We start from the raw sequence: 25418 nt of genomic DNA, 5'->3' as shown, positions 1-25418 counted from the left end.
ATGGAACCATGAATCAGTGACCTGCTATCCTCAAAGGAAGAAAAATGCAAACAACTGCCATGCATGCCAATTGCCTATATTCTGAGGCATAACTGTATCCCAAAGCACTAACAGTAAACCAAGTCTGGGCCAAATGTTTACTTATATTGCTTCATTTTAATAACCACCGGAAGCCAAGTGTTACTGCCCCGTTTTCCAAATGAGCAACTGTAACAGATGCTGAGAAAGTACACATCAGTACCTGAAGTAGAACCCAGCTCGCCAAGTTACCCCAAGGTCAAGTTCAGCATCCCTCGATGCTACTGACCCAACCATAAGCATGTGTGTCAGCCACTCTAAAAACAGGTGCTCCTCGTTGTGGTCCCCTCCCACGAATTTAACTGAAACCAACCCTTCCTTGAGACTTAACTATTCAGAGAGCAACAACACCACAAAATCCACACTTTGTTCAAATCAGAACTTTTATTTTAAAGATTTATTTTATTTACTTGAAAGTCAGAATTACAGAGAGAGGTAGAGGCAGAGAGAGGTCTTCCATCCGCTGGTTCACTCCCCAGATGGCTTCAACGGCCGGAGCTACGCTGGTCCAAAGCCAGGAGCTTCTTCCGGGTCTCCCACGTGGGTGCAGGGGCCCAAGGACTTGGGCCATCTTCTACTGCTTCCCAGGCCACAGCAGAGAGCTGGATCGGAAGAGGAGCAGCCAGGACTAGAACCGGCACACATGGAATGCCTGCGCTTCAGGCCAGGGCTTTAACCCACTGTGCCACAGCGCCGGCCCCAAATCAGAACTTTGTTAGAATACAGCAAAAAGGCAATGGTGTTCTGATGACGAAAGAACCTGCCATATCCTCTCTCCCCGAGGCCAGCCACTGCGCTAAAGACGGTGACGCAGACTCTTCCTTGCTCACTGCAGGCAGAGAGTGTTGGAAGAATGCACAAGTTAAATCAGACAATAATTGATTTGGCCAGTGTTCCCACTGTCTTCATACGAACAAACTACACGCTATGGAGCCACGGAATCGGAACTGTGTGATTTCAGTAATTCTGTATGCAAGTCAAAAGCCCTTGCGTTTGCACTTAAAATGCAATGACACAGGAAGGGATGAAGTGTAAAATAATTTGAATCTTAGATGTTCTACTTTGAGTAGCACTCTGTAGCAAATCTCTGTGACATAGCAAGAGAGACACCAAGGAAGGATCGAAAGACTTCCGGTTTGGCTACCTGCAACAGAACTTGACCCCACAAATTGTGTAGCTGCCCCGGTGGTGGGTGTTAGGTAGCAACGATGTTAAGTGCGGTAGGATTTTTCACGGAAGCAGATCCCAGGAGGCCCCAGACCTCTGCAAATGAAAGCCACACTCTCCTCTCGGGTTTGATTATCTTGTTTATTTCTCCCTTCCCACAACCAGTAAAAAAAAAAAAAAAAAAAAACAATCAACACAGGTACAAGGATCCAATGTTTCAAAATCATCCGAGTGCAAAGATGCCAGGCCCGCTGCCTGGGTTTAACTTACATATTTACAGGGTGTGCGGCATGGGCGGGGCCGCAAGCGTGTGCCCAGCAGGTGGGCGTAACAAAATATACAAAGGTGGCTGTTTCTTTACATTTCCCAGAAGAACCCTGCCTCACTTCCAAAGGAAAGCACTATAAAACAAAGCACAGGCACTATTTACTATATAACTTATGAAAAATGCTGTACATGGTGCATGACTATAAATATAGAGTTTAAATGTCTCTGTTGGGAACCGCTATCTACACGGGGCATCTGGGGAGGGCTCAGCTGGGCCCCAACTCATGAGAGCTGGGGAGTCGGGGTGGGGACGGGACCCAGGGGTGCAGCTGCGCCAACTCCCCTTTCCTGAAGAAGGCTGAAGCTCACTCGCCGGGAGCGCCGGCGTGGTGAGGGAAGAGGAGCAACAGTAGGAATCCAACAGGAGCTCCAGAAGGCACAGGGAGGACACCTTGTCCCCCAGGCACACGTGTGCCCCACTGCACTTGGTCATGGCTCTGAGGGCAGCCCCCACCACGCCCTGGTCTCCTCCCCGTGGGAAAAGTGTGGAGCTTTGCATTCACCTTGCACGGGAAGTGAAGACGACCCAGAGGGAGTGTGGAGCTGGTCTATACCGTATGCCTCCTGGGATTCAAGGTGGCGGCAGTGGAGACAGGGGGCTTACAGAACTCACATTTCTTATTCCTGAAGATCCAGCAGGGATGTTTTTTTTAGTCTGACCAAGAGATGGGCATCAGGCTTCTAAGATGGGCATAAGGCTTCTGCAATGTGGCTTCTAAGTCAGCCCAGAGAAGAACCTGGGGCCCTCTTTGGCAGGTAAGCCGTAGCCTCCCAAACGCTGACCATCCCTTACTGTCTGTCATTCTCCATCATGGCCTTGATCAGGAGCAGGAAGCACGTTCTCTTGGGAAGGTGGAGGCACCCATGAGCCAAGGGTATCAGTCCTTCTCTGTGGCTGCCACCCAAGAAGCCTGAGGACTAGGATGTGCAGGGCGACTGCTTGGGCTAGCCAGCCCTGCCCAGGTGAGGAAGCCCCGGCAGGGGGCTTGGGGAGCACTGGGAAGGGGGAAAGTCTCACACATGTGGGCTTCTCTTCCGGGTCTCCAAACAAGGACACTCCCTCCCCTGCACTGGGCTGAGCTGGGGCTGAGATGCTGGGAGCAGTTGCTTCTGGTTGAAACCAGCGTATGACGAGAGAGAGAGAGAGAGAGAGAGAGAGAGAGAGAGAGAGAGAGACACCAGGGCTGTCACAGCAAAGGGAGGTTTGCACACACAAAACATTCACAATGACCTCTACGCCTCCTAGAAGTCCCGCCCCCAGGTCCTTCTCCTTCCGAGGGAACACAAGCGCACAGTGACCAGCTTGTCCAGCCGGAGGCCTTGTCTACTTCTCCCTCAGTGGCCTTCCTACGTCTTCCAGGAAAGAAGGCCCAGAGAGCAGAGCTGACAGCCTGGGCCGAGGGGAGGAGAGGCAGGACTGAGATCCACTCCGTTCCCTGATGGGGACCACATCCCCAGGAGTGCGGGGCAGGGGGGTGACGTGAGGGACGGAGCGGGCAGAGCACATTCAGACTTGAGGTCCTCTCCCGCCACTGGGCTGTGTCCCCTAGAACGCTGTACTGTTGCAGGTGCTCTTGGTGCCCAGGGCATCGATCGGGAGTTTGACCTCATCCTGGGCCTCCCTGCTCATGGTCTGGTTTGCGAAGGCCTGGGGGACCTTGATGGGGATGCCCTGGCCCTCCTGGCCCTCCTCCAGGTCCTCACAGCACTTGCTGCAGCGGCAGCACCTGCAGCCACACAGCAGGCAGCACATGCGGCAGCACACGCGGCAGCAGCAGCAGCAGCGCCTCTGGCAACAGCTGGTGAGCAGGGAGATGAGGTGGTCCCAGGGCTTCAGCGAGTGCATCCACAGGGGCAGGAAGTTCCAGTTCTGCAGCTTCTTGGGCAGGACCCGCGGGCAGCGCGACTGCAGCAGCCGGAGGCACAAGACCAGGAGCAGCAGGAGGAGGATGGGCACCGCTACGCCCACCAGCACCGGCCAGCCGGCCAGCGAGAGCCCAAACACCGACAACGGGATCAAGAAGAAGAAGAAGATCAGGTAGAAGACGGCGAACCAGCGATACTTGGCCGAGATGTTGCCCAGCCCCTTGGCCAGGCGGATGGGCAGGCGGGTGAATGGAATCGGGTACCACAGCAAGATGCCGGAGATGTTGAAGAAAAAGTGGCACAGAGCGATCTGCAAGACAGCAGGTGGATGAGTGAGTGGCCTGTTGCCCAGGGAAGCCTCCTCATCTTTCTAGCTGGGCTCGGAGTGGCGCCCGAGGTCCCACTATGGGTCCAACCTCCGAGGCCCTACTATGTGTCTGGGGCGAGGAGAGGAGGCTGAATCCCAGCTCAGGTTTCAGGGCCTGAAGTCCTTTAGGCTCCAACAATGGGTTTGCCCACTGCCACCCGAGCTGCATTAGTCCTGTGGCCTCCCGCTGGGCAGTTCTGAGCTGGTAGGCAGAAGGAAAACTCACAGGGCTCAATGGCCCATTCTCAGGATAGGGGGTGGGGTGGGGTGGGGGTTGGGGGAGGATGGTTACTGTCACTAAAACACCATGGCGACAGTGACCACTGAGTCTCCAGTCTGTGGGAAGCGATCACTGGGGATGCTTCGCACGGCTAGGCTCAATCCTCAAAAACACCTGCCAAGGGGCAGCCATTGTTAGACACAGAAGAAAAGCGAGGCACCATGAAATTAAGCTCTCTTCCCCACGTCACATGGGTGGGAGATGGGGAGTGGGATTCAAGTCCAGGAGGTCTGGCTCCAGAAGCCAGGCCCTTGGCCACTTGCCCACACCCAGGGCTTGACCCTGGACAGTATAGTAGCCAGCAGCCACAGGTGGCTCTAAGCGTTTAGGTGGGCTACTCCACCTTGAGATGTACTAGCAGGTGGATTTCAGACTTAGCCCAAACAATCTCTGTGTTGAATACATGTTGAAGTGATAATGGGTTAAATCAAATACATTATTAAAATGAGTCTCCTCGTGTGATACACTCTCATCCAACATCAGACTGCCTGGGTTCAAATCCCAGCTCTTCCATTTCTGATCCAGCTTCCAGCACACCCTGAGAGGTAGCAGTGAGGGCTCAAATCCCTGGCTCCCTGCCATCCGTGTGGGAGACCTGGATTAAGTCCCAGGCTCCCTTTGTCCTGGTCCAGCCCCGGCTGTTGTGGGCATCTGGGGAGTGAAGGTAGCCCAAGGGAACTTCATCTATCCAGGCCAGGCAGGTGCCCCGAGTCTTGGTGTAATGCCAGGCTCTTGCCAGATGCCCTTTCTGGCTACTGCCCAGGCACAGTTCCCCAAGAGAGGGGCGAGGAGTTGGGAAGTGGTATCTTGTCTGGGCATCCTAAACACGATTTCCTCCTTTCTACTGGGTGGCCAGCCCACCTTGATTTGAACAATGGCCAGTGATGGGGGGCAGACCACCTATAAAGGGAGCTGGTGGCCTCCACTTCTCATAGCGAGCTCCTCAGGTCCACCCCCTGCATCTTACTTCCATCTTCTGGATAGATCAGAGACAAGCCTGGCTCTTGTTAGAAACCAGTTTGCAAATGCGCACACGGGGTTGTATCCCATCCAGACCCACAGAGTCCCTGCCCCATGCCGTGTTCTGACCTGCAGCGAGCTCCTCAATGTATTGCCGGGGCTGGCCAAGGCGGCCAGGATGGCGGTGGTGGTGGTGCCGATGTTGGAGCCCAGCGTGAGTGGATAGGCCCTCTCGATGGTTATCACGCCAATACCTGGGGCGAAACACGAAGTACATGGCGCTCGGCCCAGGGGATGACGGGAAATGGCAATGGCGGCCGGAGGGAGAAGGCAGGGAGAAACTCACCGATCAGCGGGGTCATGGCGGATGTGAACACGGAGCTGCTCTGCACGATGAAGGTCATGCCCGCCCCCACGAGGATGGCCAGGTAGCCAGTCACCCAGGCAAAGGGGAAGGGGAAGTCTGCAAGAAAGAAGGCGAGGAGAACTTTCGCAACCCCAAAGAGGGCTCAGCTGGAAGCCCAGGTGTGCACTGTGCTGCACAGCAACCTGGGGCAGTGGCTGGGCTGGGGCCTCTCCACCCACTGCTAAGCCCAGCCATGGTTGGGCAGACTGGACTGCAGTCAGTTTCCTGGGACCGGAGCTGTGGGTGCAGTAGGCTAAGCCTCCGCCTGCAGTGCCAGCATCCCATTTGGGTGCCGGTTCGAGTCCTGGCAGTTCCTCTTCCACACCAGTTCTCTGCTATGGGCTGGGAAAGCAGTGAAAGATGGCCCAGGTGCTTGAGCCCTTGCACCTATGTGGGAGACCTGGAAGAAGCCCCTGCTGGCTCCTGATTTCAGATCAGCCCAGCTCTGACCACTGTGGCCATGTGGGGGTTGAACCAGCAGGTGGAAGACCTTTCTGTCTCTCCCTCTGTCTGTAACTCTCCCTCTCAAATAAATAAATAAATAAAATCCATTTCCTTCTCTGTGGTCTTTCACCCGCATAGTCAGAAAGTGAAACCAAGGATGCAGGTGAGTGTTAGGAAGACAAAACCAGACTCGCAGTGGTCAGGTGAGAGACACTAAAGGTGCCGGAACTCAGAGCAGCCAGGCCTCCACGCTGGCTCCCAGCCTGGCCGCCCACCACTGCACACCTTCCTCCTTTCTTCCCACCTCCAGGAGCACCGAGAAAATACAGCCGTGGGGAGCAGCCCTGCGGGCCCACTGGCAATGGAGCAGGCCGTGCCTCCCTGCCCAGAGCCCAGGGCTGCTCAGCTCCGTCTCTTGACAACCTGGTGAGATGGGTTTTCTTGGCTGCATCTCACTAACTTTCCGGAGTGGCGATGTCATTGGCCTGGTCAGCTCTCACTGGCTGCCCCAAGAGGCTGCTGGAGTTATCCAGAATCACATTCCCTTCCCCAGACTGACGGGAAGTGGGGAGGAGGGTGGATACCTGTATCCAGACCCCACCCACAAGGCCAGGGAAAATCTCCCGGGCAAATGGCATCTTGACTTGGGTGGTTTAGCAGACGCAAGACAGGAGATCTGTGCAAAGCCATTGTCAGACAGGAATCAAAGGAGCCCACTGGGATGGCCCTCGTGATGCCCAGCTCGGGGGCAGCAGGCCTACCGGTGTTGAGGGTCTTCTTGATGACGACGGCCACCTGTCCCTTCAGCACAGAGCCCAGGAGCTTGACGATCATGATCAGGCAGCCGCACAGAACCAGCAGGGAGACGATCAGCAGGATGACGCCCACGGCCAGATCCGGGAGGTTGAAATTCACAAAGATGTGCTGGCCTAAGAGACCACGGCAGCCTCGTCAGGGACACAGACCCCCATGCTGGCCCAGGACGAGACTTACTCCCAGCATTCCCCTCCTCGTAGTAGTAGAACCTAGGTTGTTAGCGATGCACATGGCGGCCCAGAATCAGCACAGCTAAGTGGGGCCTGAGACCACGCTCTGGTCAGGGGACCTCCTAAAACTGGGAAATGTGGGCTTTGCACAGCTCATCAGGCCTCCTACCCAGTTCTGCCACCTCTATCACCTGTGATAATCATATAGTCGGGGCAGCACGGGCAAGTTGGAGTAGGGGGTATCGCTTATCGGAAACCTGTTGCTTTTCTTTTTTTTTTTTTAGTTTTTTATTTATTTATTTTTTTGACAGGCAGAGTGGACAGTGAGAGAGAGAGAGACAGAGAGAAAGGTCTTCCTTTGCCGTTGGTTCACCCTCCAATGGCCGCCGCGGCCAGTGCACTGCGGCCGGCGCACCGCGCTTATCCGATGGCAGGAGCCAGGTGCTTCTCCTGGTCTCCCATGGGGTGCAGGGCCCAAGCACCTGGGCCATCCTCCACTGCACTCCCTGGCCACAGCAGAGAGCTGGCCTGGAAGAGGGGCAACTGGGACAGAATCCGGCACCCCGACCGGGACTAGAACCCGGTGTGCTGGTGCCGCAAGGCGGAGGATTAGCCTAGTGAGCCGCGGCGCCAGCCAGAAACCTGTTGCTTTTCAAAATCCCAGTATGCCCTCGTGGTAATTCCAGCACGCTCCGGTTCTGTCAGTGTATATATAGCACCCAGGGCGTGGGAGGTGGGAAATTCACTTGATTCTGTAGGGGAAATCATTGGCTGAGAGGTTGAGGTTCTGCCTGGGCCGCCTTCCTCCCACATCAAGTGCCTGGGTTTGAAGCCTGGCTCCTCTGCTTCTCATCCAGCTGCCTGTGGGCGAGGAACCAGGGAGGCAGTGGGTGGTGGCTCAGGTGGCTGAGTCCCTGCCACCCACGCAGAAGACCCAAATGGAGTTCTAGGCTCCCTGGGTCTGGGCAAAGCCCTGGCTATTGCAAGCATTTGGGGAGTGAACCAGCAAATGGAAGATCAGTCTCTCTTTCTCTCTCTCTCAAGATAAAGATAAGTTTTTTAAAAGAATACAAAACCAACCATAGCATTCAATGGCACAGGCCCACTGCCATGTTCAGAGCTACAGGCCCAGTGCCTTGTGGGGACCCGCCGTGCAGCAGCAGGGACTCACACAGCCTGTGTGGCCCCACAACTTCCTGAAAATCGGCTGTCACCTCCCCAGCTGGTAACAGAGGACTGGCGACGCCCATGGAGGACACACGCTAGAACCCCGTAGGGAGTTCTCCTGAGCTGGAGTGGAACTGCAGAGGAACTGGGCTTCACATCCCGCCACTGCCTCTCCCTGCAGACCTGGGGCTGCCGCCTCAGTCCCCAAGCCTCAGTTTCCTCTGCTGGGAAAGCACACGGCCCCTCTGCGCTTCCCTCCCTGGGGCTGCGCACAAAGTGACAGCCACCAGCAGCCTGGCCCGCCCCAGGGGTCGGTCTGCTGGCTTCCACTCACACTTGGCGATGTTCTCCACGTGGGTTACATTCTTCAGGGTCCAGGTGTGGACCCCATCCGTCCAACAGAGGGACGGGGAAGTGCAGTTCTCAGGCAAGGGGACAGTGACGTTCATCTGAGTCTGGAAGGCAAACACAACACACGTCCACGACACTTGTTTCCGATGGGAATGGCACACAGCGGGGGAGCAGGCGTGTGGTGGCTCCATCCCAAGCTTTATCTCTTAAGGGCTGCTTATTCATGTTGATGGAACCACCAGGGACAAACAAAATCAACCTTCAACCTTTGGTATCCCACAAAAAACAAAACCACGTGTTCGCTCAAGAGGTGAGAGCGAGCCACAGACCTAACACATAGCAGACTAGGTAACGGCCCGACGCGGGAAGGCTGGAATGTGTGGGCTTTCCAAGAAGGAATTTTCTGGAGCTTCTGTGGGCATTGAGAGAGGCCACCTGCTGCCGGCACCTATCCACCATGATGCGCTGTTTCCATGGCCCCTCCAGGCATGGGAACCCGGAAGCAGCCAGAGATAAGCTTCCTCCAAGAGGTGTGAAAGTAATGACAAGCCACACGTGCTGTGTCTGTCTGTCCCACTGCTGCAGCTCACCCAGCATTCAAGGACTCACCTCCTCAAGGCAGCTCCCTGACTAGCTCTGAGGTTTTTTTGTAGGAGACCCCAACTTTTCTTTGTCATGATTGTTTACTTGCCCCTTCTTGCATGAAAGACTTTATTCAATGCTCAGAAGCCAGGGCGTATGCCACCATCACCACCACTGTCCCACCACCCATGGGCCTCCCCACCCCCTGCAATATTCAAGGAAACTTACCACGTTGGTTAAAGTTTTGCACCAAATCTTGATCAGACTCTTGTTTTTGGCTGACTCATCATTCATTGCAATTTGATTGATAACTTTTTTATCCAACTGAGAAAGACAATAGAAAGAAGAAAGTCAGCATGCCTTTGGAACCAATGTGGGGTGGAAGTGCAGGAAGCTGCTCTTGGAGGAGCTCTAAGGAGATGAACTTGACCACGAGCCCCTGAAGAGGTGGGCTGGGCTCCATCTAGCTGCATCCTCAGGAAGGATGTACCTGATGTACCCGGATGTTACCCAGAGTAACATCTAGCAGCATCTAGCTGCATCCCCGGAAGGAGCAGGGTACCCAGATGTAGCCGGATGTTACACGGAGTACCCAGATATTAGCATCTAGCTGCATCCCCGGAAGGAGCAGGGTACCCAGATGAACCCGGATGTTACATGGAGTACCCGGATGTTAGCATCTAGCTGCATCCCCAGAAGGAGCAGGGTATCCAGATGTAGCCAGATGTCACCCAGAGTACCCGGATGTTAGCATCTAGCTGCATCCCCAGAAGGAGCAGGGTAGTACCCGGATGTTAGCAGGTGCTTGACTAACGAATGAATGATTCTGTGAACAAAGGCACTGGTGACTAGGGGGCAGGGAGTAGGGATTCACTGGAAGACTGAGAGACAGAATACCAGAAGGAAGAGTGGACACACAAGGTCCCAGCCGGCCCTTTCTCTCCAGGGCAACATCCAAAAGCCTTTCATCTCCATAATGTGGACAGACACCAGGAGCCAGGGGTGAGATGGTTCCTGAGAAGAGGAGGCAGACCCTTCTCTTTGGTTATGGGTGGGAGCTTTAATCATTGGTGAGCTCACTGGTGTTGGGGGCAGTGAGAACAAGGCAGTCCCAGCATTCCAGTGGACAGCCCTAGGTACACACCACTATCCTCCCTCACCCCAAGGAAGACAGCACGTGCAGTGACACCCAGGAAACCAGTGGGGCCAGTCACACTGTCGGGTGTCCCTAAGCTCTGGCCACAGAGTGCTGTTTCTAAACCTACTTCTCCCCTTGGGCCGGGGGCCAGAGGGGCAGGAAGTGGCTCCTTCCATCTGGATACCTGGATGATGAGCTTCGTGAAGGGGTCCGTGATGACTTTGAGAAGCGCCGGGGCGTCCTCTCCGTTCTGGAAGCGGAAGGTGTCCAGCACCAGGTTGGTCAGGATCTCCAGGTAGTGGGTGATGGCCTCCAGGGGCAACAGCACGAACACGGACAGCCAGTTGAAGAAGTCATGGACGGTGGCCCCCGCAAAAGCCCTGTGGCCGGATGAGAACCCCCACATCCAGGTGAGTCAACAAGCAAGGGCACCCCAGGAACCCGGACCTCCTGCCACCGGCTGAGACAGTGTCACCTGTCTGTGTGCGCACAGGGCCACAGTCTCCTCATGGCAGTCCCCAAGGTGGGTGGTCATCATATTCCCATTCAAAAGATGAAGGAGCTGCGAGCAGCCAGCCAGAACGCTCCGGCTGGGATGAGGAGCTTAGCCAAGCCCCGCTTGGGAGGGCTGCCTCTGATCCCTTTGGAATTCTGCATATTGAAGGCGACTGTGCTCTGGAAAGGTGGGGACCAGGAGGCGGGTAACTAGCACAGCCTGCCCGCCACAAGCGAATTCTTAGCCTTCTAAAGCTCTCAAGTCTGCAGAAGTCCATGGACAGCACCCTCAAGGAACAGGGCGTGTGCACACCACACTCTGTCTATCCGAGCCAGGTCAGAGGTTCCTGCTGAACTCCTGCCCATCTCCACCTTCAGAAACTTTGCTTTACCTCTGTTTTCCTCAATGAAAAATCTCCCCTTCAAAGAACACCTGCGGATCCAAGCCACACCCAACGCCCAGTGGACAGGGAGCAGAGCGTGGGGGTGGGGAATGCTTAGCTAGACTCCTAGTAAAAGAAATGCATTGGCAAGGACAAGTTTTCAGCTATCTTATGAGCTAATGTTTTTTATTCTTCCCCAAGTGGGCGATTTAAAGCACTTTCATACCCTGCTGGTATCATGGAAAGTGCTGCAAATATTTCTTCGTGCATGGCCAAATGTTTTTAAGAGCTTTATAAATGTTTGATATAGTAACTATTACTCTAGGAATCTAAGAAAGTGATCCAAACAGCCAGGAGAGAAAGATACGCCCTCAAAGATATTGTTCAGAGGCTGGGGCTGTGGTGTAGTGGGTTTAACCCCTGCCTGTAGCCCTGGCATCCCATATGGGTGCCAGTTTGAGTCCCGGCTGCTCCTCTTCTGATCCAGCTCCCTGCTAATGCACCTGGGAAAGCAGCAGAAGATGGCTCAAGTGCTTGGGCCCCTGCACCGACATGGGAAACCTGGATGAAGCTCCTGGCTCCTGGCTTCCGCCTGGCCTAGCCCTAGATGTTTTGGCCATTTAGGGAGTAAACCACTGGATGAAAGATCTCTCTCTCTATCTCTCTTCTCTCTCTCTCTAACTGTGCCTTTCAAATAAAAAAAAAAAATTCTGTTGAAAGTGTACTGAGACATTGCCAAGGGTGATCTGGGTCGATCACATTCCTACGTGCAGGCGCCCCCACTGGGCTTCCGTCTCCATTTCATGGGCTACCCTGAGGCCTGAAGTGAAAAGAACTCCAAATCTGGACTAAGAAAACCTGCGTGGAATCCCAGCCATGCCCCACCCCCCAACCCCCGCCCCGCCGTGAAGTCACCTGGCCTTCTGCTTTGGGTTTCCACACTTGCTAATAAACTGGTAGGGAGAAGCCTACTCAGCTTCTTGAGAAGATTAAATTAGGAAACGCCCCGTGGAACGTGTGCTATGATTGTGGCCATCAGCACATTTTATCAGGGGCCAAATGAACGGCTCTGAGGACAGCCACCGACTCGGCTAATTCACCGACAGACGGGATGACGTGGGCCGTCTCCCCCGCCAGCCTGGCGGATGCCAACAGGCTGACCTCCTGGTGGCCACACCACAGAGACAAGCCGGGAGCTGCTCCTCTGTGCTCACCAGCTCGGGAAAAGCCCATCCTGAACTCTGGGAGATTTCACATGAAGTTTTTGGAAGAAAAACGTGTTTCCCTTGTCTATATTCAGCCTGCTCTATTTTCAGGTCTTCCACATGCACAAAACCTACAATTTGCCTTTTATTGCCAAGGAAGTGAGGATCAAAGAAAAAATGTTGCACTGAACTGGCCAAAAATGGGAGTTTCAGGAAGTTATAATTATTTATGACTAGGCGAGACAGCCAATCTGACCCTAACTGGCCTTGTTTCAATTATACAGCCAGCAGATTAAGTTTCCAGCCAGAGCTTACCTTTCAGTAGGCTCTGACCGCGTGCCAACTACTTTCCTAAACACCTAACTACACAATTGCATTTAATCCTTAAGATGACACAGCGGTGGGGCTGGCGTTGTGGCTCAGGTTAAGCCGCCGCCTGCGATGCCGACACCTCATATGAGCGCTGGTACATGTCCCGGCTTCTCCACTTCTGACCCAGCTCCCCACTAATGCTCCTGGGAAAGCAGTAGAAGATGGTCCAAGTCCTTGGGCCCCTGCACCCACATGGGAGACCCAGATGAAGCTCCTGCCTTCCACCTGGCACAGCTTTGGTCACTGTGGCCATTTGGGGAGTGAACCTGCAGATGGAAGATCTCTCTCTCTCTCTCTCTCTCTCTGTGTAACTCTGACTTTCAAATAAGAAATAAATCAGAGAGATGACACAGTGGTGATGGCCACTATTATTATCAGACTGAGTTCAATCAATGGGTAAGGAAGTGACCCCAGCCCCAGCAGTAGTCCCCCATGGCTTCTTCCAGGAGCACAAGCAGAGAGCCTAGCACGCACGTCCTCATGGCCAACTCCAGGCCAGTGCAGCGCGGCCACAAGCAAGTCTGATGGCAGCCAAGGCCGGCTCAGAAACTTCCTCCTACCTTCGGAACTCGCTCCGATCTCCTGCCTGCATGAGCGCCACAATGGTGTTGGTGATGGAGGTCCCGATGTTGGCCCCCATGATGATGGGGATGGCAGCCCGCACGGTCAACACTGGAGGGTGGGAAAGAGCCATTAGCAAGCTCAGGAGGGCTGTCTCCCCGCGTCCTCACTCACCCTCGCGGCAAGCCCCCAAAGCGGCAGTTCCGTAAGCTCTGTGGCTCATGCACACCGCGCTCGGAGTTGGATGAAAGCTCAGGATGGTCATCAGAGAAACAGGCACACGTGCCAGCATCGACAGACTCCCCGCAGCTCTGCTAGGAACCTGTCTAAATTCCTCGCGCCTCCCTATTACAGATGCGAGGCCAGCTTGAAAGAGACCAAGAAGTACCCGGTGTTTAAGGATGGAAGTGAATGAGCGGCAGGCCTCAAAGGTACAACTGAGTCAGCTGGCCATGCACAAAGTCTCTCCTTTCAGGGGTGCACTCACAAGCCAGACATCAAACGTTTGTGTGTTTATGAGGCCGAGTTCCTGGCAAGGTTATTTCTTTCTCTAACAAATAATCAGTGTCTTGCCTCAATGTTCTGACACATAGTAAGAAGCAGGAGTATCTTTTTCCAGCTAAGGCATGGAAAAAGTCTGGTTACTTTGGACTAAAATGCTGGTTTGGGTTGAAAATTCAGCTCCAACTGGTTGGATGATGTATTCCAGTTTAGCCAGAGCAAATATCAGGCAGGTACTAGCTTGGAACGCCATCTCCCCCAAGTTCAGCTGTGTCAAGGCCAATGCAGGATCTCATTGGATGTCGTTGTTCTTAGCACCCCCTCCCAGAGAACTTTCTACAGGGATGGAAATTTTTTTTTTTTTTTTGACAGGCAGAGTGGACAGTGAGAGAGAGACAGAGAGAAAGGTCTTCCTTTGCCGTTGGTTCACCCTCCAATGGCCGGTGCACCGTGCTGATCCGAAGCCAGGAGCCAGGTGCTTCTCCTGGTCTCCCATGGGGTGCAGGGCCCAAGCACTTGGGCCATCCTCCACTGCACTCCCTGGCCACAGCAGAGAGCTGGCCTGGAAGAGGGGCAACCGGGACAGAATCTGGTGCCCCGACCGGGACTAGAACCCGGTGTGCCAGCGCCGCAAGGCGGAGGATTAGCCTAGTGAGCCGCGGTGCCAGCCGGGATTGAAATGTTTTATGTCTGCACTGTTCAACAGGACAGTGGCCAGGCACAGGCGGCTCAGGCAACTGAGAAAATGAATTTTTTTGTTATTTTAGACTTAAATAAAATCCAATAAAATGAACTAGCCACATGAGCTGGCAGATGGATGGATTAGGCAGTGCAGTTCTAGAAAATTCTGAACTGAGTCCTTCAGCGTCAGGGCCTGTTTCCTGACCCAACCATTGGAGTGGAAGCAGGACCCACGCTGGTTGGACAAGAGAGGAAGACGACGGTGGCAAGAGGAAATCCCAGGCTGCTCTCTAGAAGGACGGGGGCTCCCAGCTGTGCCCCGAGCTCGCGGGCGCCCCCACTCACGGGAGGAGGACACCATGCTGACGATGATGGACGACGAGGTGCTGGAGCTCTGCACCATGACGGTCACCAGCACCCCGATGACCAGCCCGGCCACAGGGTTGGACATGATGGAGTTGTTGCTGAAGAACTGCCCGGCCACCTTGCCTGCGAAAACAAAGCCATGGCCCGTCACGGGGAGGGGTGGAGGCAGCCAGGGAGTCCACTCGGGTCTGTGCAAGGCCAGAAGGCTGGGGCTGGGGAGCCCAGCTCCAGCCTCACTGCTGTCCATGGCATCTTGCTTCCTCCTCCTCCTTCCATCACAAAGCAGGAGACGCGCAGGCTGTTTGTACATGCATCTCTGTCTCCACTTCTCTGATCTAGCTCCCCACCATCGGCCCCTTGTCCCTTCACGCTGCAGCCTCCCAGGCTCCAACCATTCCCTCAGTCAGCAAGCCCTTCTCCAGCCTTCTCTGACCATGAACCTGGCCTAAATTCCATCCTGGCCCTGTGGGTGCCCGTCAGCCTCCTGAGGCCCAATTCCTTTGCCTCTGGGATGTATTGCCAGTGCAGTTTGTCCTCTAGCCATGGATCTTCCTTCCTCTGTACCCACCCCCCCAGCTGCAGCCTCAGCCCAGGGCTGGCCTGGAACTGAACGCTGAGAGTCGTCTATGTGGGTGAGTCTTGGAGAAAGTCAACCCACTCTCCAGTCCATTTTACAAAGACAAGGCCTGGGGAGTGGATGCAACTCGTCTCAGAGAATCTGAGCGCAAAGCCTCTCGCTGACGTTGTCATGGACCAGGGAGACCAGAAGCATGCCGGGAACCAGGGAGTCAGTGCACCCCCCAGGCTCCCTGCAGGGTGCCCCTCCCCATGTCTCTCAGGCCACAAAAATGGGTTCTCAAGAGAGGCACCAAGGGATGCAGAGATCCACGCTCCTTCATGTCACCCAGAGCTGAGACTGAATCCAGCTACGCTAACTCTAGGCCGTGAAGCTCTGGGTAGATTGGCGCTCTCTCTGGGCCCCTGTTCTTTCCTCTGCAAATGGCAAGTGTCTGGGGATGGAATGCTTGCGACAGGGCCCTGAAAATGCCTGCATCAGAGTGAAGCCTATTTCTGTAGCCATCCGCTACGGAGCACATGATCATCCCACTTCCGGCTCCTCCCACACTGCAGAGCCACACTCGGTCCTGAGAGGTGTGGGCCACTGCTGGGGGAGGCAGACTCCCCCGGCCCAGGCCACCTCCATGCCCTGGCCAGAGAATGCTCTTTCTTATTCCACAGTGTCCTTGGTAGGGAGGCCACCAGCAGCAGCACAAACTCCTCAGATAAGTCTTTCTATCAAAGAGCTTCCTGCCTGCGGCTGAGACAAACTCAAGGAGCTAAGAGCTTGCAATCAGCTCCTGGCCTGAGCCGCCAGAGCCAAGCCAGACCTGGGTGTTTCTCATCTATACAATGGGAGCATAGATGTCACAGGATGACCTACCGAGGGGCCCAGCCCTACAACCTCAGGAGGCAGCCGGAGGGGCTTGCTGACTTGTTCCCTTCCAACCGAGCTCAGGTGCCGCACCCCCAGCCCGCCCCAGATGGCTGAGCCTTGCGCCCCCTACCTCCAACCAGCTGGAAGGCACTGCTGAGGACGTCCAGGGAGCACACGAACAAGTAGAGAAATCCCAGGAGCAAAATAAACTTCCCGATTCCTTGGAGCACACAGATAACCTTCCCTTTGGTGTCTCTCTCTGCGAGGGGGCAGGAGGTGGGGAGAAGACAAAGGCTTTGAGCACCTGTAACACTGAGAAGGTTGGTGAGGAGCTCAGAACCCCCCATCCCCCCCACCTAGGCTGCTAGCTATCAGTTCCCAGGCCCTGGAGTTGGGCCCTGAGGGACTTTCTGAAATGATTTGCATTGGGCAGGAGGGAGCCCTGTGGTCTGGGCTTGGAGCTGTCAAGCAGGGAAGAGCGCTGACCGCCTGCTAAGTGCAGGATCGGAGATAATGGCTCTCCACAGCCCCTTCGGAAGACTGTAGCCAATTTTCTAGAATGTGCCTGTCCCGTAGCAATCACAGCCTCCATTTATGGAGCTCTCGCTGGGCGCCTCCGATTTCCCGGGATGCTGCATGTTGGCTGCTCACGGCCTTGCTCTTCCCTGGTCCCTTCCCCTCCCCCTACCTCCCAGAGAGACCTCTGCCCTGCGCTCAGAAATGTCACCCTTGCCACCTCACACTGTCCTGGCTGCATTGTCTGCATCCCTGGGTACCCACGTCTAGATGAAGGGACCACCTGCGCAGCTCTCGGATAGCAGGCCTTGTCTGTCCACGGCTGTCCCTCTGTACCTCCCATGATCCCCAGAACCTGGTCAGCCTGCAGAATCACAGGGAGCAATGGCTGCAACCCCAGTGCCCGGCACCTTGGATCAGGACAAAAGATCCTTCCTCCCCATCCCTACCAATGTACCCCCCACACTGCTTGGATGCTGAGCCAGGGCATCATTGAAAAAGGGAGGGAGACACTGGGAACAACAGCACCTGGCCTCCTGTTTACCTGACCACTTGATGCCCGTGTCCCGGAGCTCGGGCAGGTCCCAGGGGTCGTCCACCTCGGCGGGCTCCTCTATCAGTGCCACAGTGGAGTAGGACGGCAGGAGCTCGATCTTGGTTATGGGAGCACTGGTGGCATCTGCACAAACAAGCGACAAAGCCCGTGAGAAACCAGATCTGCATTTCCGGGGGTCCCGGTGGGCCCCAACCTCCCCTGCCTGCGGCCAGGGGTGCGGCACTTACTTTTGTCGGTCTCTTTGTCTTTGGCCGGCTGCTGGTCTGCAGCCCCTTCGATGTATTTATTGGGGTCAGGCTGGGCATTTTCCAACTCAGGCCAAGGAGCCATGATCTGTGGATGGGAAACACAGGCTCAGAGGCTGCCCCTGGGGGCTGGAATTGTGGCGCGGTGGGTTAAATGGTCACTTGGGACACTTGTGTTCCGTAGCAGGGTGGCTGGGATCGAGTCCTGCCTCCATTTCCGATGCAGCTCCATGCCAGAGCACCTGGGAGGGCAGCAGGTGGTGGCTGGGTTTCCTTGGGTTACTGCCACCCAATGTGGGAGACCCAGGCGCTGGCTGTCGCAGCCATTTGGGGAGTGACTAGTCAATGGAAGGTCTCTCTGCATCTCTCCCACTCTGTCACTCTGCCTTTCAGATAAGTAAACTTTAAGAAAACAAACAAAAAAAGCAGCCACTGGGAGAAGCAGCACCCAGTTGCTGAGGGAGAGAGAGAGCCTACTTGGGAGAGGAAGGCAGGGAGGGTGTCCTGCTCACTGATCCTTGCACTGTGGGGTCTGTGTGCCCTGCTTTGCTCCCTTAACCCCGCCCCCAGGCTGTTCCCAAACCAAACGGCTTCTTCCAGATTTTTCTACTCTGGCCTCGGATCCAGGCAACTCGCGCTGCCCCCTTTGACTCCTCCGACTTCTCTCTGCCTCAGCCTCTGGATGACACAAGTGCCTCCCTCTTCATCTCACTGTATGTCACAGCTGCACGGTCCTCCACGGGGTCCCTCTTTGCTTCTTACATCACACAAGTTCAAGGGCGCCCCTGCACAAGGCGCCCCCTGCTGGACAGCTTAACCTGTGTACAATACACCTGCCTCGCAACCCAGCAGTGGCCATCACTGGCAGGTGTGGGTTTAGCTGGTCCCTCTGTGACCCTGAGCAGAAACTATCAGCTGTCCCATCTATAAAATGGGGCAATTCTTCATGCCCTACGGGGCCATGAGATTAACAGTGAAATGAGTTTGAGATTAATGATGAGATTAAGGTCTGCAAAGTTCCTGGCACACAGTAGGCTTCTGATTGATAGCAGCAATGATTGCCACGCCCTGCTGCCTGGATTAATGACCCTTTGTCAGAACCACGCTGCTTCTAGCCTTCTAGCCTCTAGACTTCCTTGTAACCCATTTTCTCCACAAAGCCTTTGTCAGTTACTTGGCACATCTGGCAGCCCACTCCTTGCACCCTTTGCCTTTTGACGTACTTTAAACAAAGCAATTCAGAGGGCTAGAACACACGATTCACAGAAAAAGGAAGTACAAAGGGCTAAATTCCTTGTTTAAAAAAAAATAAGTGTTCAACCTCATTAGCAAACCAAGACATGCAAATCCAAACAGTGACAACCCACAAAGTAGCACAAAAGTTTTAAGAGTATTAACAGGCTGTGCTGGAGAAGATGTTCTGAGATGAGCAGGCTGGACATTCTTTGAAAACAGGTGGCAACATGTCCAGGATGCTTTACATTTGCCACACATCTTTGACCCAGTAACGCCACTTCTAGGAATTAGGAATCTGGGAATATTCAATGTATTAAGGAACAAGTTTCTCACTCTGCTCCTGCCTTCCCAGAACCTGCGTCTGTCCGACCCCTTTCCCTTTCTCTTAAATCTATTTTCCTGTCTGTTGGAATGCGAGTGCTACCCAGAAAAGAGACGCTGTCTTATTCTTCATTGCATCCTTGGGCCCTGGAGCTCTGCCTGGCACATTAACAACACACAATAAATTCACGTGGACAGCATGAATGCAACACAGACCACCTTCCACTCTGTCACTTACACAGCTGAAAAACAAAAATTAAAAAATAATAGGCAAGGTATCATACTAAGTATGGTACATCCACGTAGTGTAAGAGCATGCCATTTAAAAGGTTATGAAGTGTCAGCAAAAACATGGGAAAATGGCTGTAGATACACTCGCTTATCTTCTTCACAGCATGAGTTCAACTTGATCTGACATGATCCGTGGGGTTGCCGGTGAGTGGTGGGAGTGTAGGTGTCTTGTGCTTTCTCCTGAAATCCCTGAATCCTTTTAAAAGCTGACACTCAGCCCCAAGCCCACAGATATGTGGTGGGCCAGTGACACTTGTGCTGTTTCTGTTCTTCCTATGCATCAAGTTCAAGGGTGGATGCGGCCGATTCTGTGAGTTCTCATGGAGGCGGGGAAGGGGAGGCTTTCACGAAGCTGTTGAACCCAACTAGGCCACTTTGGCCTCTCCCCACGCAGCCATGGAGCACAGCACAGCCCTCCATGACCTCTGGTCATTAGCTTCCATGGAGGCACCGAGTAGGGCTTCCATTTGTTTCATAAGCACCCAGCACGCCACATGCTGCAATATGCATTCTGAGTGTGATGCCAGCACCCGCCATTGCAGCAGACAGCCACCAGTTACCGAGCCAGGCCCTGCTGCCTGTGGAGGGAGGTCCTCTCCCTCTCCCTTGTACAGCTGAAGGAACTAAGGCAGGAGTCAGTTAAGGAACTTGTCCCAAGACTCCAAAGTTTGAATTGAGAGACTTCCCTGCAGCGGCTCTTGGGCTGAGTGCCCTCTGCGTGCCTCCCAGAGCCCAGGGGCAGAGCTCCTTTCCAATGCCCTGTCTTCTGGTCACAAAGGTATGAACTGTCCCAGGGGCTCGGTGCAAAGCTGCTCCAGGAAGACATCGCCTGAGGGGAGGCTCCACTGCCCGGGGCTCCTGCTGCCTGAGCTGTGCGGAGTCTGCTACTGAGCAGGGTCCCAGGAAGTGGAGTGGAGAAGGGTGGCTGGGGAGCAGTGACCAGGGCTGATCTGGGCAAACGCCAAGGCCACCATGTGGGTGACCCCACCCAGGCGGAAAATGGCATAGGGGTTAAGCCCTGGGGAGGTGGGGAGAATGGGGTGCTCTTGGCCTCGGCTCCTGCCCCAGACACGTGCAGATCGGGACATGCACCTGACCCACCTGCAGCCCCACGGCCGCCTATCTTCAATGCTCAAGAGCCACGTCCAGCACCCTAATGTCAGCCTAACGCACCCCTTCCTGCCACCGAAGCGGTCCCCTCTGTGGAATCTCAGTCACCTCCGACCGCCCCCAGCCCTGGCCAGCACCGTGGATCTACTGTAACCACTGCTCATGGCTCTCGTGAGTCCTAGTTCCTGGTACCACCTCCTTGGCCGGGCCTCGCCGACTCCACCCAGACTAAGGCAGCAGCCTGTTGAACTGGTTTGGGCCACAGGGTCTCTCAAAGGTGAATTTTCCCAACATACAGCTGTGGTGTGGACAGAACCTGACTGCTCATCTGCTCTTGTCCATTGCTCCCCAAAGGATCCCTCCTCTCCACTCACCTACACCTGCCCCCCAATGCAGGGCCCTCCACACTCCCCAGAGCCTCACCTCTGCCCTCACGGGGGCAGTTCTCCCATTCCAAGGTCTGACACGCATCTTTCTGTCCCGGCCCTCACCCCCAGGGGCTCCTTCCTCTCTGCCTGGTCTGCAGCCCCTCAGCCTTGTTCTTGTTCGTGTTTTCGTGTTCCCAGCATGCACTGTCCTGGTGATTCACCTGGCACTCCATCACACACCACTGTGACATCTCTTAATTGATTTCTAAAAACAAGGACAACTGCCACTTAATGAGACTGCAAGAGGTGCTGGGGCTTGACATACATGACCTCCTCCCATCTTTATGCAAGAAAGGGATCCTGGCCATACCACTCGGCAAACAGGAAAGCCTGGAGCCCCAGGAGGCAAAGCAGCTCAGACAAGGCTGTGCGGCAGGCGAGTGACAGAGCCAGTTTTAAACACGGTTCTACCTGTCATTGAGGTTGGGGTTCTTATCCACACTAGCCGGGCTGCGACTGAAACACGAGCTGTCTTCCTGGAGCACCGAGTTTTACCCACATAGCTGGGGAAGGGGAATGTTAAGTCACTTGACTGATGGATGAATTATACTGGAGAAACGATTTTGACACAGAGCAGGTTTGTTTCTTCATTTTAGCAACCCTGGCGTTCGCGGCTGGGTAGTTCCGTGCGACTGAGTGGCTGTCCTGTCACTGACAGTTCCCTTGGCAGCTTCCCTGGTCTCTGCTGAGCGCAAGTCACCAGCTCTCCCCTAACCCCACCGTGCACAGTCCAAACTGTATCCGGATGTTGCCCAATATCACTTGGGAGATGGGAGCCCCTGGCCCAGTGGCTAAGAGATTGGACGTTCAAATCCCAGCTGTCTGGATTCAACTCCCGAGTTTGCCTTTGTGGCTTCGGGCTGGTTCGATTGTCTCCCTCCATCAGCTTCCTCATGGGGAAGACAAGGACAATACTACTTCTGAAGGATCATTGTGATGAGTAAGTGTGTTGTGTCTTAAAAGTTCTCAGCGCGATGCCAGGGACATCATAAACCTTGTGTGATTACCAGCAATCCTACAAAAACAAGTAGATGACGGTATGGAATGCCAGACTTCTTTAAGTCAAAAAGAACAAAACCACAGGGCACAAAAATTGCTTTTAGGTTGCAATGAGCAATTCAGAGCCACCCACAGGTGTTTAAAGGTTTACAGAGAGGCTGGCGTTGTGGCATATCGGGTAAAGCCAATGCCTGTGACGCCAGCATCCCAGATGGAGTCCCCACTTCTCCACTTCCAATCCATCTCCGTGCTAACAGCCTGGGAAAAGCAGAGGAAAATGGCTCAAGTCCTGGGGCCCCTGCCACCCATGCAGGAGACCTGGATGAAGCTCCTGGCTCCTGGCTTTGGCCTGGGTCAGTGCCAGTCATTGCAGCCATCTGGGGAATGAACCAGAGGATGGGAGATGGCTCTCTTTCTGTTTCTCCCTCTCTCTAACTGACGTTCAAGATAAACACATCTTTAAACAAAGACAAAGGTTTACAGAACTGGTTCTCTGCTCTGCCCCTGAACACACAAACATGAAAACGACTGTGACCTTCTACCATCTTTCTTTAATAACCTTAATTAAATTTGAAAATTCTCTCCCTATCTCTTATGCATGCTTTACAGTACCTTTCCAAATAGAGTGGAACCCCTTAGAAGGAAGGAGCTGTCCCTTATCCATTTCCATTCGGGGCCCAGCAGACTGCACTGTAACTTTTTGAATGGGGGTGTTGGCATATGAAGTACACCAAAGGAATGCACTTGGTCGGTAACCAACTCAAAGCTGTCTCCCCGGTAGGTGGTTGTCCCTCACCGCCGCACACAGGTGGGTTGGCCAGCTCTCTTGGCTGGAGCAGCCGGATGGAGAGACTACCTTCCCATTTGGAAACTTTGTCAGCAGTCCGAGGTAGGATGTGTGATTACTAACCTATTATCTAAATGATGTCTTCTGTGAGATAAGCCAGACACCGAAAGACAAACACTGCACATTCTCCCTTATATGCGGCAGCTACACTTTTTTTTTTTAAAGAAAAGAAAGGCCCATATGTTACCAGTTGCTGCAAATAGAGTGTTTTGTCAAATTGTTTTAAATCTTTGTCAAAGAAACTAATGGGAACTGCATACTACTGTAGTTTTAACGATTTTAGCAATATTTTAAAATGTACTTATGAGTGAACATCTTTCCATTTGATTCTTCTTTGTCGCCCTTGTCTATTTTCTTACTGGACAATGGTCATTTTATTTGTGAAACTTTTTATGCCTCTGACTATAAAAAAATGTTAAAAATATTGTCTCAAAAATAATAAAATATTAAGTCGAAAAAATAAATCATGTTTCCTGTGACTGGATTTCTATGACTGGTCGGAATCATTTTCTTTCAAATACTGGGCACAATGTGTACTGGGAATAAAGACACTACGCTCACGTAGATGATGCAGTTACAGCCCACCACGCCGAGCGCTCACTGCCCGCGACGCGAGAGGGATCCAACCAGCTCAGAAGTCGTTGCCTGCTCTGGGCAGGGGCTGAGCTGGCTTCGTTCCCCTCCAGACACCACGTGGCATTGATCAGTGCCACTGAACAACCAAGAGACTGGATTCCTACTGAATGTCTCCACTCTCTCTTCTTGGAACTCTGGTTTTCCTGAATGCAACTACTTGACAAACACTTCCCTGATGAAGCAGTGACCCCCCTCACCTAGTGCTGGGCCTCTCGTCTCCTCCACCATCCCCGGTTATGGGTCGCTCACCGGGCTAGACGTTGGCAGGTGAACGGAGCTGCAGGTGGCACACGCCTTGGCACCGACCCCATCTTGGGTAGGCAGCCCAGAGCTCTCGGAAACTGCCGGCCACGCCCTTCCCAACCCTTTCCACCCCCACAGCCCCAGCACCTCCTCCAGGGACCGGGGGAGTGGGGACAGGTAGGGCACTTGGCAGTCAAGCAGCCACTCTACCTGTACCCTGCTGTCTGCGCCACCAAGGCCCCAGGCTGCCCTGCAGGCTACGCAGGGCCACAGGGCTGCCAGGTGCCCCAGGGGCCAGGTGACCCCCTGAGACATGGGGGGTGGGGATCCAGAACTACACCGTGGGTTAAAGCTTGACCCAAACCTCTCTGAGACTCAAGTTTGTCGTATCAAAAATGGGACAATACCATCTCCCCAAGGAGCTGCTGGGAGGGCTGCGTGACCAGCGAGCGTAGGTGCCGTGCACAGTGCCGGCAGAGTAAACACTCAGCACCGCTGAAGCGCACAGCATCAGGAGCCAAGAGGAGCCGAAACTCCACTTTGCTCTGAGCTGGAAGCTCCTCGTCCCCCAGCACTCAGCAAAGGACCGGACCCTCGGCAAATACGTGTTGATGAAATGAACCCTGAGCATGTGAGAGAAAGGTGCTAAGAGTCTGTTTTGTGGCCGAGGAGTGTCCTGGGAGGTTTGTGACCTCCCACAACCCGCAAAGGGTCCTCTTCTCGGACAGAGCCGCGGAGGCCCCGAGAAATGCAGAAATTGCCCAAGTCCCACAGCCGGGTCAGGATCTGGACTTCAGAGCTCCCATGCTGGTCCCTAAGCCGGAGCCTTTCCCCAGCCCTCACAGTCAGAGGCCAGGGGAGCTGCAAGGCTGCGAGTACCAGGGCGCCCAGGGACCGCTTGGTGGCCAGGTGGGGCTCTGTGAGTTCCCTGGGGAGAGCTGGGAGGGGGCACTGAGACTGCAGGGAGCACTGCTGCCTGCTCATCCGGATGGCCAGCCCTGCCAGCCAGGAATGTTGCAATGACAGAGGCTGCGGGGTCCCCAGGAGCCGGCAGTCAGCACCCTCCAGGTCTTTCCACTGAGCAGGGGCCGGGGTCCTGAGCACAGTAGCCACAGGACGTGGCAGGGTTCTTAGCCGGTCTCCAGGGACTCAGCAGACACTGCAGGGGACTCGGGCAGCACCAGAGGTCCCCACTGGAGGTCCCCAGAGCTTCCCCCACCTGTCTTCCCTAATGTAGCTGTGGCCCTGCTGTTCCCAGCGGCCACTAGGAGGGGCAAAGCCATCCCTTAGGGCCGTGCCATAGCAGTGCCCAGTGAGGGAGTGAGTGGCTATGAGTGGTCCTCTGTGCTCACACGTCTGCTGCCCGGCTCCCCAGCACCGCTCTTAGCTCTTAGCTCCACTTCCTCCATCCACATGTGCATCTATGCCAACAGGATCTTGTATTCTTTCTGCAGGTTCAGGAGATGGAACTTCGGGGCTCTTCAGGGATGTGGGAAGTGGGGCACCTGGCCGCCACGCACCCCCTCCACTTTACATCATCGGGGCTTCTCCAAGCAGAACCTGTTCCGGGACCACTGTGCTTTGGGCAGCAGCAGCTCCATGGCCAAGGGCATCAGAAGTGGGGAGAGGAGCCGGCCCCTGGAGTGAGACCAAGATAAAGGTACTCATCCTCCTACTAGGACTGGGCGTCATAAGTGCGGGGAGGAAGCCCACCGCAACTGGGCACATGGCACAGCGTCTGTCACACAGGAGCCCGCCCAGCTGCTGTTTTCAGTCCTGTGCACAAATGAACTGATTTAATCTCACAGCCGTGCACGGCTGCAGGTAAAGTTACACTATGTATCAGAACCAACGTTATCTCTACTCTGTAGA

General features: G+C 54.5%; 1 protein-coding gene across 2 annotated transcripts in view; it reads right to left on the bottom strand.

The window, feature by feature from the left end:
- Positions 1-1367: 1367 nt before the first annotated feature.
- Positions 1368-25418, bottom strand: part of SLC34A2 (solute carrier family 34 member 2) — a 44220-nt gene continuing 20169 nt past the window's right edge. For both annotated transcript variants that reach the window (XM_089326997.1, XM_002709262.6), the window contains exons 2-13: positions 17418-17523; positions 17179-17313; positions 16249-16377; positions 14663-14806; positions 13135-13246; positions 10304-10499; positions 9210-9305; positions 8383-8503; positions 6657-6824; positions 5392-5508; positions 5175-5299; positions 1368-3748 (exon numbers count right to left, since the gene is read on the bottom strand). In XM_089326997.1, the coding sequence (XP_089183123.1) occupies positions 3119-3748; positions 5175-5299; positions 5392-5508; positions 6657-6824; positions 8383-8503; positions 9210-9305; positions 10304-10499; positions 13135-13246; positions 14663-14806; positions 16249-16377; positions 17179-17313; positions 17418-17520 (2076 nt within the window). In that variant the 5' untranslated portion in view covers positions 17521-17523 and the 3' untranslated portion in view covers positions 1368-3118. The remainder of the gene's footprint in view (positions 3749-5174; positions 5300-5391; positions 5509-6656; positions 6825-8382; positions 8504-9209; positions 9306-10303; positions 10500-13134; positions 13247-14662; positions 14807-16248; positions 16378-17178; positions 17314-17417; positions 17524-25418) is intronic.

Source organism: Oryctolagus cuniculus, chromosome 2 (genome assembly GCF_051225735.1).
Source record: "Oryctolagus cuniculus isolate XC-2025 breed Fujian yellow rabbit chromosome 2, ASM5122573v1, whole genome shotgun sequence".
Taxonomy (NCBI): domain Eukaryota; kingdom Metazoa; phylum Chordata; class Mammalia; order Lagomorpha; family Leporidae; genus Oryctolagus; species Oryctolagus cuniculus.
The sequence above is the reverse complement of the archived record's forward strand: the minus strand, read 5'-3'. Positions and strand labels throughout refer to the sequence as shown.